At 37.9% G+C, this 12710-nt stretch overlaps 1 protein-coding gene across 11 annotated transcripts in view; it reads left to right on the top strand.

Moving 5' to 3' along the window:
• NCOA2 (nuclear receptor coactivator 2) overlaps positions 1-12710 on the top strand; it is a 307971-nt gene that overhangs the window by 192235 nt on the left and 103026 nt on the right. For 9 of the 11 annotated variants that reach the window (XM_032296306.1, XM_032296307.1, XM_032296309.1 and 6 more), the window contains 2 exons: positions 7959-8063; positions 10788-10960. In XM_032296306.1, coding sequence (XP_032152197.1) covers positions 7978-8063; positions 10788-10960 — 259 coding nt within the window. In that variant the 5' untranslated portion in view covers positions 7959-7977. Of the gene's footprint in view, positions 1-7131; positions 7735-7958; positions 8064-10787; positions 10961-12710 lie in introns of those variants that run through there. The other 2 variants (XM_032296308.1, XM_032296311.1) reach the window with 2 other exon arrangements.

Below are 12710 nucleotides of genomic sequence, written 5' to 3'. Positions count from 1 at the left end.
TTAACTCCAAAACTTCCTTTGTGGCCTTATTTAAGTTACTTTATTTCACTTCTACCTCAATTTCCTCATCTAAACAGTGGTGATAATCATGCTGTTGCAGGAACTGAAGGAGTGCGTACACAAAGTATGTGGAAAATGCCAACCAACATAGGAGCTCTCCATAGATAATGGTTATTATCATTATACCCATGATCTGTGTGACTTAGGCAAATTACTGGAAACAGGTCAGAGAGGTTAGATAATCTATAAGATGTATGTATACATACCAAATTGTGGCTTTCAAGCAAGGAAATATGTGCAAAGTAACCTAACTCATAGTAAGTCTTCAATAAATGCTAGCAAAAAAACAAAACAACATATTACACTATGAGAGAGAACTCTATTTATTTAAGAACTGTTTACAACTCAAATGATAAAAACAGTCTTAGTATAGATACAGACTGTCTTGCCTTTGCTAGTTAAGTTTCTCATGAATCAGAGTCATTTTTTAATCTCATAACAAAATGTAAAATGAATTTCAGAATAAAGAAAGATAATTGAATTTTAGTCTGGACGAGTTATGAAACTCAAACACAAGCACTACATTGTAGTTGCTGGTTTGATGACTTCTTTCCAGAATGCTAAGCCTTCAGTGAAAACTGGTTTTCAGAATATTAAAAAGACACTGAGTGCACTCTGCTTGAAGGGGAGAGAAAATGCTTACGTTATGCAAGGCATGCAGCTTCTTCCCGCATGTTTTCTCATCTGAGGCCTTATTAAAACCTAGTCTTGCTATTCCTGGCCATATTAGCACCAGCTGATGTTGTTGGATATATAAGCAGTCCAGTGACTGGCTATGTTAAGGAACTTGGCGTATGAGAATTCAGAAAGTAGAAACCATCATATGCCACTGATGTCAGACTAGACATTTTCTCCGCTGTTGGTAATGATAGTTTAGAACAGCTCCCTACTACTTGTGTATTCTGCCCTGAATTTTGCTAAGATAAGACTTTTAAGGAGGTTCCCCCTTCCTTACCAGAGATGCAGATGATGGATATGTTACAGCAAAATATTTGTGTAACCAGTGAACATGAATGTAGCCATTTATTTGATTATTGCAGCATGTGTTAAAGAGCTGCTGCTGCCCGTTTGCAGCCTAATGTGTTTATTACAGTCTTCCCAATGGCATCTTGAAGTGTCTTTCAGCTAAAAAATTCATGAGTATTATTGGCTTTCAGTCAGAAAATGGAATATGTCTTCTAGTTACTGTCTAATATACCACTTTAAGGCCATTATACAAAAGTAAATCTAAGAGCAGACGATACTGAGAAGGAAAGAATTCTTAGCTTCAACATTTGTTTGTACACTGTTACCACTGTTCCTGGACCAAGACACAGCATTAAGAGAAGGTAGGTGCTAAAGCCAGTTTACCTAGAGACTAGCTGCAGTTGTAGGATACGTTGCTTTCTTTAATCCTCTGTGCAACAATAAATGGCTTGTGTTTCAGTATTGAAAAATCATATCCTAATAGTGAGTGGTTTGTGTCTGTCTTACTGTAGTTATTTTAAAAAGGCAAATGTGCAGTAAACTGCTCTAAAGTAGTAGAGTTGAACTTACTTGAAAACAAATTCTAGATTTTTCTGGATATATTTGAAGTGAGTCCTCTAAAACTTTGTAACTGAACTGTTGTCACTATATGAATTAATGTACAGTTTTATGAGTCTGTACATTAATCTATAGATACAGACTATAGTATGTGAGGTAAACTAAAATTTTACTGTATGAAAACCAGAAAGCACTACAGTGTTAACATAAAGATGAAGTTAAAAGAGCTCTTATGATCTAATAAAAAGAGTAATGGCACTTTGAGGGAAATACTACATAATTTTACCAGGTAAAAATTTTTTAAATATTATGTCATGCCCTGTATCACTGTTAAATGCATTACTAGTTTGCCAATGGGAAGCAAAGTTTGATTTTCTGTGTGTTGTCATCCCAGCAGTTAGTAAATCTACATAGTTCTACTTCTGTTTCATTTGTCTGTGTGATGATTCTTTGTATGAATCAGTAGTGTATCCTTGAGTTGTCTGTATATTTCCTACATAGAATATTTCTTTAACTGTTGCCAAAAGTTGGGGTCTTGCCAAAATAATGTCTGCTTTGGGTAATTTGACCAATTAACCCTATTTGAAAAGAGGTATTTCCCCTCCTCTGACAATTGAATGTCTTCTGTATCCTTACTGACTTCCCAAATTTGGCCTACTTTCTTTTCTACCTTTCTCAGGCATCCGCAGCCAAAAAGCACATTTTGTTCATTGAAACATTAGATACTATGTTTTTTAGACTTATCAGAGCCTGTCCCAGAAATTTTGCTTTTATACTAATAAAGCGATCCCTCTTAGAACACAGTATACTTTGAAGGAGAAACTGTTACCAGTTCAGAATGAGCAAAAGTTTTCATTTGTGATAAAGCAATAGTGGATGCAGCTTTAGCTGTTGAGGTGGGACTCTGAGCAGCAGTGGGCTCTGAAAGATTATCCTTTTGTAGTTTCGTTGAATAGAAATGGAAGGATATTTACGTGAGGATTTATGTATACTTTTAATATTGCTTAAGCATTTCTTGGTTTTGATAGTTTATAAAGGATTAGACTACCTATTACACAATTTCGTATATCTATCGTAAAGTGAGTTCAGAAGGAACCTGGGAAGTCTCGAATCCTTTCTGTTCTCATAACAAGAGCTAGGTGATTTATCGGGCAGGTTCTCTTCAGGTAGACATTCATAAGAGAAGTTGTTTCAGTAGCTCTTTCTGTGTCGTTTCTAACTTGGCGAATTTCAGAATGGGCCTAACTTCAAGAACATTTATTTGAGCTGGCAATCAAGATCAAATGTTCGATCACTTTATGATGTTTGGAGTTCACCAGCAGTAGTATCCTTATTTAGTCTTTAACTGAATTTGTTCTGTATATAATACATTTGGCAGTTTTACAAGCCTTGTTTGGAAGATAGCCTGTCCTGATAAAAGATAAAATGCATATTATCGTTTACATGAATTATGGATGATTAACAAGCTTTAATGATATGAGGTTTTATTGAAAGCAACAGCTTTGTTACCTTATAAGTCATATTGGTGAATTCCATGAAAGAGTACTTTTTAAATTGTGTTGAGGTTTAACATTTTATTTTGCTTTCTTTCATTATGCTAAGGATTCAACTGGCCTTGTTCATTCACCCCTCCCAGTTACTTTTTAGAGATAAAACTTACTAATCATAAGGCTGTACCTCTTTCCCATACTGTCTAGCTCATCCAAGTTGATACCAAAGGATTGTGAGGCAGGATGCATGGTCACTGTGAAAGCAGGGCTATTGTGTTGTTACAGATAGCAAGAAAGGACGATTTGAAACTTCTTTTTCAGTCTTGTCCTTTCACAACCCCCAACATCTGGTAGGAACTGGTTTACTCTCAATGACTGTAATTACCATCAAATACAGCCTGAGAGTTTACTTGTGTCATTTTCAGTTTTTGTTTGATTTACGTTAAACAATTTGAGCATTTAGAGTGAGATGCTCAAGAATTTTAATTTCATGTGAGTGTGCAGAAATTATAAGAAACGATTAATTTAGGGCTGGTTGCCAAATGAAATTTTAGAACCTTCAGTGCTGCCCTTTAGTATTTTCCATCTCATACCTTTACACTGGAAATTAATTTTTTAACTTCGATCTGCAAAAGTGCATCAAAATTCTTCTGTCCATATTGTGTATTTTATATATTTCTCTATGAGTCAGTGTACGCTAGAATGTACATTTATATAGAAAAAGTAATTTATATTAGCCAGGCATGGTGGTGGGCGTCTCTAATCCTAGCTACTTAGGAGGCTGAGGCAAGAGAATTGCTTGAACCCAGGGAGCAGAGATTGTGCCACTGCAATCTCAGTGAACTGAGATTGTGCCACTGCACCCCAGCATGGGTAACAGAGCAAGACCCTGTCTCAAAAAAAATAAAAATCATACTTTAAAAGTCAAAAAATAAAAATAAATAAAATGGTTAATTTGATGTTTAAAAAAAGTAATTTATATAACAGATGAAGTAAGTCACTTTTATAACTTACCAATCTCTGATTTTTATTTGTGTCTCTTCTGTGTTGCCTAGTGTTTTGAGCAGGGTTGGGGGGTGGGGAAGATAAATTCACCTGGCCTCACCTGTTGTTCTAGTGAGAAATACTGATACTTGCTGCCAGCTGAGCCTCCTCACACAGGGTATTAGAAGTATCAGTCCTCTAGATTAGAGCACCTCATTCGTGAGGTTCTCTGTTACTTATTTGGCTCTCCCACTAAAGCACAGGGCATAAATTTACGTGTCTGCTCTAGGGCTGGAGCTGCCTGTCACCCCCTCCTCCTCCTCTTCCCATTCTCTCCCCCATTTTGGTCTCAGGTCTGTCTCCTTTTTGTTGTTATGAGTGATGTGCAATGATTCAGACAGGGCACCTCTGCATGTTTCCACATCCTGGAGGTTACCAGGAGGCAGCCATGCTTCCTTGGCTTGGCCAGGCATCCCCGACTCCACCCCACTTTCCCCTTGGTGGTGGAAAGGTGGGTTGGAAGCTTGTACTGGGGCATATAGCCCAGGAACGTTGCTCTGAGAAGAGGACATGTGGAGTAGACACACAAATATAAGGAAGCAATTATGTTCATCAAGCTGAAAGTGGCAGATTTTGAGGAAATGTGTTTAAGGTACCACTACATAATAAAAGAGAAAGCTTGGCATTTAAATAACTTACTTCAAGAGGAAATTAGTGATGTTTTAGAAATAGAGTGGTTTTTAAGCCAACCTTGAGTAGGTACAAGCAAATTATAAACAGTCTGTCTGCTCAAGTGATTTTACTATACTTAGACTAGAAAATGGCTCCTAATCTCCCCCTGGTCCCTGTGTCCCAGTGCTGTCTCCTCATTTGTTACGATTGTCCGTGTATGTATTTTGGGACATTCACAGGTGGATAATGAAATTAATAATGTTAAATCATTCTCAGACTGGGTGTGTATGACTTTAGGTAAGCAGTCACTTACTTTAATTTGAAAAGCTTTCTGATAATACTATTTAGTATATGTAGCAATACTTTTGGGAGGGAATAGCCATTTTAACAACGAAACTTGTCACCTATACATAACTATATAGGGCATTTTGCTGTGTTATATTGAAGGTTATATGTTAATGATGGAAACTGTCTTAAGTTTATATGACTTCTAGAAAGCTGCTTTCAGAGTGAAAATCTCCTAGGCCATTTGTTGAAAGCTTACTTAGATTGGATGTGTAACATTTTTTCTTATATCTCATTATTGAAACCATGGGAATTGTGGTTCAGAGAGAAGTACTGAAAGTATCTATAAGGTATCATCTGAGAAGGGCTCTGGAATATAGAGTTTTGTTGTTGTTATAGAGATGGGATCTTGCTATGTTGGCTGGTCTCCAACTCCTGGCCTCAAGTGAGCCTCCTGCCTTGGCTTCCCAAAGTACAGGGATTACAGGTGTGAGCCGCCACACCCACCCTCAGGTTTTTGATTCAGCCCCTGTCCGTTTATACCTCCTGCAAAGCCCTGGCTCCCCTCCCCACCATTTGCAATCATACCCTGTCCTCAAGGCCTGGCGCAGTGCCTCCTCCATCCCAGCCAGCAAAGTATTCTCCTCTCTTGGACCTCAAAGTACAGAGGAGTGGATACAGTCATCATAATACCTATCTGTACTTATTGGACTATTTCCAATATATATAAATGAATCTCCCTTCTTCCTGTTTTCTCCTTATGCTCCTCACAGCGCAAGCTTTATTTATAATGGCAGGCATTTCTTTGTTGAATGAGTGAATGAATGCATGTTTAGATGGTGGAGAAAGAGTCCAGCATGGAAGCGCATGCAGTCCAGGCCTTACTGCTTCTCCCACCTGACCATGGCTGTGGGATTAGAGGAAGAACAGCTTATTTGGTGAGGGGGCGCTTAGCTGTAACATTTCAGTGAAGAGTAGAAGTTGTGTAACCTATGTACAAATCCCAGTTCTGTCATTGGCTAATCCACTGAGCAAGCGCTGTGCTATAGATGCTAGTGATTATCCCCATTTCATAGAAGAGGTAATTAAAGCACAAGGGGTAAAGTAGCTTGTTAAGTTCACATAGCTAAAAGTGGTGAAGCTTGGACATGAATACTGGACCTTAACCTCTCTACTATCTTGCCTCTCACAGTCTGCCTCTCTCATAGTAACTAAATACAGATTATACTTATTATCAGGCCAAAACTGTGACCACAGTGTGGGACACTGGGACTTGGTTACATTGCTCCAACCAGCAAGAAGCTTGGATATCAGCTTTCAGAATTGTACCCTTCCTTATCACCTCTTGAAGCAAATGTGTGCCATTGGTGCAGCCTCCCTGAACAGATACAATATTTCTTCATTCTGCTTACTTAAGCTTACTTTAAAAAAAAAAAAAAAAAAGTTTCTTAACTCCACCGCACTATTGAATCAGAATAGTGGCCAGAAGAAATGATTATAATATAGCTGAGACTGAGCAGCCCGGATTACAGGGAAGAAGCAGCTGGCGGTTTGACTGGTACGTGTTACATTCCTCAGCCCTCCTAGCTCTTTGTCCTTGCTCTTGTCTTCTCTCATCTTCCTTAAGTTCTCTGTCTTCTATGCACTTGGCCCTTCCTTTGATTATTATTCTTTTCCTATCTAGAAAGGAAAAAAAAAACCACTACAAAAAGTAAAGGAGGTTGGAGGCAATTTAGAAACCTGGAAGCCAGAAGGAAGGTGAAGTAGCATAGAATAGGAGCTCTAGGAAAGCCTTTAAATGCTGACTTCCACTTCTCTGGCTCGGCTGCCTTGTTTTTCTTTTGGTAAGCAGTTACTGAACACCTTGAGTAGCAGTCTTTTATGGTTACCTCACAATCTTTGTAAGTCTCTTTGTTTAGCTCTTTGAGTACTTAACCCTCTGTCACTGGCTTGTTCTTACTTACCAAAATAGTATTCTGATTGTGCTAGCAATGATGAGCACACTATTTTCTTATTTTATTTATATATATATATATATATGTGTGTGTGTGTGTGTGTGTGTATACATATATTATTTTATTTATTTATTTTTTTAAATTTTCTTACTGAGGAATTCAGCAAGCAGGAGCAGATCATGGTCCTTCCCACTTGGTGTCAATAAAGTTCCCTTGACTTTGGGGGCATATCTTAAGACCTTTGGCTACAGCAGCCAGAACCAGCTGAGGGAAGGAAAGTTTGGGGGCGGGAGGATGTGAGAGAGGAAGTGACCATGCTGTGTGCAGGGAGGCGAGCTGCTACAGAGAGAGGGCACCAAGGGAGGAGCAGCCAGGCAGCTGCTGCTGGAGAGCCCCGCAAAGGAGCTTCCGGAGGGGCCAGGAAGATCCCCCACTAGGGGGCATTGGTTAAGAGACCTTGTGCAGGAACTTGAGGCTTTTGGGGTATCAGATCTACCTAGTTAAATTTGAAAACCTTCAGTTTCATGTCCTGGCACTGGCTCTTCCCCGGGCTGTCTGTCATGGGTAAGCTATCGCAGAACAGACTTTACATTGGCCAACCCAAAACAGAGACTGGGAGGAGCCCCTTACAACACCTGTAGCTTCTAGATGGTGCAAGATCACTCTTGAAACTGGAGGCTTGCAGCCCAAACCCAGAGCTGATAGATTGTAATTGATGGTGCTGTGGAAATAAAACTCCCGTTAAAGAGTTTGGGCCTAATGAGGTAGGCTTGTTTGTTTCTTAAATGTTACATTTGCTCAATCTTAAAAAGATTTTTTAAAAGAGACAGCTTTTATATTAGAAATTATACATGCACATAAAACAATGTGTTAATTACTGGTGTCAAATTTCTGATTGGAGTCAAAACTCTTTTGTTGGTAAAATGATCAGACACTTCATCATCAGCTCTTTTCATTTTTTTTTTCTCTTCTCTGTTTTCTGTTTTAGTTGCTGATATGTGTTCAAGATGAGTGGGATGGGAGAAAATACCTCTGACCCGTCCAGGGCAGAGACAAGAAAGCGCAAGGAATGTCCTGACCAACTTGGACCCAGGTTAGATTCTTGCTGAGAAAAGGAATCAGTATTGTCTATGAAAGCCACATGAGTGCTTTTTTGTTATTTTAGCATTGATTTTACTCCTGATTCAAACACTGTGTTGGTTTTTCTCTTTAACAATTAAATCTTTGAATATGTACTTGCTTACATTTTGAATATGTGAATCAGTTACAGATTATATTCTATACAAGGAGAACTGGATACTTGTGGTATCTTTTGTGTATTTGACTCTTAGAATCAATTTAATAATCTTGAGTTTTTCACACTTTCTTTTCTGTTAGATCTACACAATGTTATAACAAGAGGATCCTATAGTAAAAAGATTTGCCGTTAATTTTATAATGGGTTTTATTTTTTTTGTTGTTGTTTTGTTTTTTAATGACAAAATGTTAAATCCAGATGCTTCTTAGTTGAGAACAAAGATTGTGGCTCTTTAGTGAATAAAACAAAGAATTTTAAAGCGAATTTCATCTCTCATATTATGGGTGGAAGTGTGAATTGTTATTATGCCCATGTAGGGTAATTTGGCAGTATCAAAATTATAAATGCATATCCTGTTTGAACTAGCTGTTCCACTTCTAGGAATTTTCCTATTACTTACTTTCACACATGCAAAATGATGTGTGTATGATGTTACTCAAATTGCAAAAGATTCAGTAAAACCTAAATGTCTGTTAAACAGCTGTGGTACATCTACAACCTGGAACATAATGCAGCTGGGTAAAGAATGAGGACATTCTTTATGGGTTAATATGAAAACATCTCTTAAGAGTATTGTTACAGACAAAAAGCAAGGTTTAGAAAATGTGTATGGAATACTACCATGTATATAAATAAGGAAGAAGAAAAGAATCTATATTGTTTTAGGATAATCAGTAAGCAGCAATTGTTGCTACCTGTTTTGGTGGATGAGAACTAGGCAAATAGGGAACAAAAGTAGAGGAGAGTATTTTCACTTTTTCAGTGTTTTAAATCATATAAATAACTTTAACAATTAAAAACCGCACCTTCTACCTAATGGACAGTAAAAACATCAGACGTGAAATAGTAGGGAAGAGGGCTAGGAAAAGTCATCAAGAGAGGCAGAGCAGAGGAGAAAGGGCAAAACACCAATATTTTATATTCCCTTTTCCCCTTCTAGTTGCCAAGCAAAACATCAAGCCCATTAAATCTCCACTCTCCACATCCCAGCCCCCAGCTTTTCTAGGTTCCCTAGTACTTCCTGGTAAACCACAAACTTCTGTCTGTCAGACTGCCTTTAATAGTCAGGAGCCCTACCTGGGGAGGCAGTGGGAGAAAATGGGCACTCTTCCAGCTGTGGACTGTGGTGACAGGTCTCTGAGCCCTCCCTCTGGGATGCTTAGGGGTCTTTTGAACACAACTCCCCTTTCTCACCTGTTTATTTATTTGTTACCTTGTTGAGGGTGGGAAGGCATGGGTGGAGGGTAATGGAGGGGGCCAGAATGGGAACTGGGCTATTCTAAACATTCCAGCCACTTTCTCAATTTCCCTGTGCAAACGGAAGCTAGGGGTAGAAATGAGACTTAGAATAAAACCAAATTCTGAATTACTGCCAGTAATTCGTGGGGTGATCTTGGACAAATTGTGTAAACACTATAAAATAGAGACATTTGTATTGTATATTAGGTTTTACTTTATGAAAATCAAACATGTTTAGAGATTAATATGTGAAAGTCTATTGTGAATTCAAAAATTTTTACATTAGTATTATATACAAATAATTTTAAATTAGTGTATACAAATAATTTTTAATTAGCATTATATGCTATATACAAATAATTTTAAATTAGTATTATATACAAATAAGAAGAGCAAGTTCCTTCATGTGGCAGCCTTATATAAATACAGAAAGCCGCTACATGAAGCAACTTGCTCTTCTTCCTTACTGTAGTGTTTTGAATGTCATTTAATGGACCCCTCTTTGCACTTGACAAAATAAATTGTATGCTGTTAGTATGAGAAGGAACTTTTGAGTTTACTATTTTGTCAAATTCAAGTGAGTACATTTTTGCCTCTTCTGTTATTTTTTCATTCTAGTAACTTTTTCAACTTTAGTTGAAATTGGACTGTTTGTTTGCATGTCATTCAGCTTGGACAGTTAACAAATTTCCTGGGTCAGTTTCACTTTTGTTTTTAACTGTAGTGTGACTTTTTGTATTATTTTAAAAGGCTGTTTGGTTTGCTTACTAACATTCTGAAGAAGCCTATAAAATTATAAAGATCTGGTTTTATTATTTTTTATGTTATACCAAAAAATACTGAAATTTATTTATTCCTATTATGACTGGGTAAACGTCTCGTCTTTCACTAATCTTAAATAAAATTTTAAATATAACCTCCTTTACCTTTTTGAAACATTCTTTTATTTGTCCATTAATTAGATGCCCACTTGTGTCAAGCACTGCACTAATAAGCACAGTGGTGGGCACAGTCCTGGCCACCATGGAACTGACAGTCCAGTGGGGGACGCCAAACACATTGAACAGATTGTTTTATTACAAACTGGGCTTAGGTTGATTTTCTAAAAAACATGGAACACTTTTGGAAAATTGTACTTTTTTCCCCCCACAAAGTATTTCCGTGTTTATATAGGTAACTTTTGTTTGCTATCTTTGCATTAAACTTGTTTAAGATGGTCATTTTTTTTTTAATAATAGCACTCTTTCAAATACATCATAAATATGTGTTTCTTCTTTTTAGCCCCAAAAGGAACACTGAAAAACGTAATCGTGAACAGGAAAATAAATACATAGAAGAACTTGCAGAGCTGATTTTTGCAAATTTTAATGATATAGACAACTTTAACTTCAAACCTGACAAATGTGCAATCTTAAAAGAAACTGTGAAGCAAATTCGTCAGATCAAAGAACAAGGTAAGAGGACTGAATTAGTATTTTGAAGAGCTGAATTGGTTTCTGTTTTTCCCTCTGTGAGAAGTCCCTTCAGAGTCCCTTTAATCCATTTCTTATGCTTAAATTATTGATGAGGAAATGATGTCACAGTGTAAGATGAATGCAAGTATCACTTGCAGTGGTTTATAAATAGGCTTTGTATAAAATTCCACCATTCCCTAAAGACAGAGGAGACTGAGGTGGGTCAGGATGATGGAACTTTTCATGTAGTAAACTCAGTCAGGTGCCTACTGATTGTCCTCCCCACACCATGACATTTTCATGGCCTACACAGCAAGTGACCGTCAAAAGTTGCAAGTAGGAGCCAGTTTGAGATGTAAACCAGAAGTAAGGAAGCGAAGCACCTCCTGTTTCAGCTAGCCAGCATGTTTGATTAGCCTGAGCCTCAACTGGCCACGCCACTAGATTAGAATTTCATATCCTGAATGACGAGATTTGAAAGGCTGTAACCTCCAGTAAGAAATTCTTCTGTGAACTTGAAACACAGAGCATGACAGCTGTCTTCTTGTGGTTTTCTTTTTTTCTGAGACGATTTTATGATTCTCTTCTTTGATATTTTTGCCTACAGAAAAGTATTAAGAAAATAATGTTTTCAGGAACACATTAGACTTTGTGATGACAAAAATAAATCTTTTTTCCGGCATGTATGAACAATGTCTTGGGGCCCAGGGCCAATGTATGCTCTTGAAGTAGCTGCATACTGCTTTTCTTCAGGCTAGGGAGATTATTATCTTTTGTAATCTGGTTGTTTTTTTGTTGTTGTTTTGGGGTTTTTGTTTTTGTTTTTTTTTTTTTTGAGATGGAGTCTTAGTTGCCCAGGCTGGAATGCAGTGGTGTGATCTCAGCTCACTGCAACCTCTGCCTCCTGGGTTCAAGCAATTCTCCTGCCTCAGCCTCCCAAGTAGCTGGGACTACAGGTGCCCGCCACCATGCTCTGCTAATTTTTTAGTATATAGTAGAAACAGGGTTTCACCATGTTTGCCAGGCTGGTCTCAAACTCCTGACCACAAGTGACCCTCCCGCCTCGGCCTCCCAAAGTGCTGGCATTACAGGCACGAGCCACTCTGCCTGGCCTGTAATCTGTATTTGAGTGTATCCCCTTGGATTTCAAATTTTTAAATCTGCCTTTTATGTAATATTCAAAAAAAGAGATATTTTATAAAAATCATATGTCTGTCTTTATAAACACATGAGCCTGCAACTGTCTGCTCCTCCCACAAAATCCTAACTACCTGTTAACATACTGTCTTAGCATTGTCCATTTTCATACATATACTGTTGAGCTAAATTCTGTGTAAAACAGTTTACAAGTATAGTTCTGTCTTCTGAGAACATCAGAATATACATAGACCACTCACAACACAGTTTGTAACACCAGCCCTCTCTGCGAATCAGTCTTTATTTCCTTTTCCCATACTTTTTTGGAAAATGTTATTTTTCCATAACATTTAACATTCAGTGGCTTTCTTCTTCCGGTACCTGTTCAGTCCCCTTCATCACTTGTCTTTGTTTTCCGGGGTTCTCTAGTAATCAAAAACTCATTTTAAATCTCAATTTTGTATCTTCATATTTTGGTGTCAGCAAAGGGATAAAAAAAGAGTTCTAGAACTCTTAGGAGAAATAATTGGTTAAAGTTATTAACCAGGCTGGGCACGGTGGCTCACGCCTGTAATCCCAGCACTTTGGGAGGCCGAGGCGGGTGGATCACGAG

Source organism: Sapajus apella, unplaced genomic scaffold (assembly GCF_009761245.1).
Source record: "Sapajus apella isolate SASKATOON/1434 unplaced genomic scaffold, GSC_monkey_1.0 scaffold35, whole genome shotgun sequence".
In the NCBI taxonomy this organism is placed as follows: Eukaryota; Metazoa; Chordata; class Mammalia; order Primates; family Cebidae; genus Sapajus; species Sapajus apella.
The sequence above is the reverse complement of the archived record's forward strand: the minus strand, read 5'-3'. Positions and strand labels throughout refer to the sequence as shown.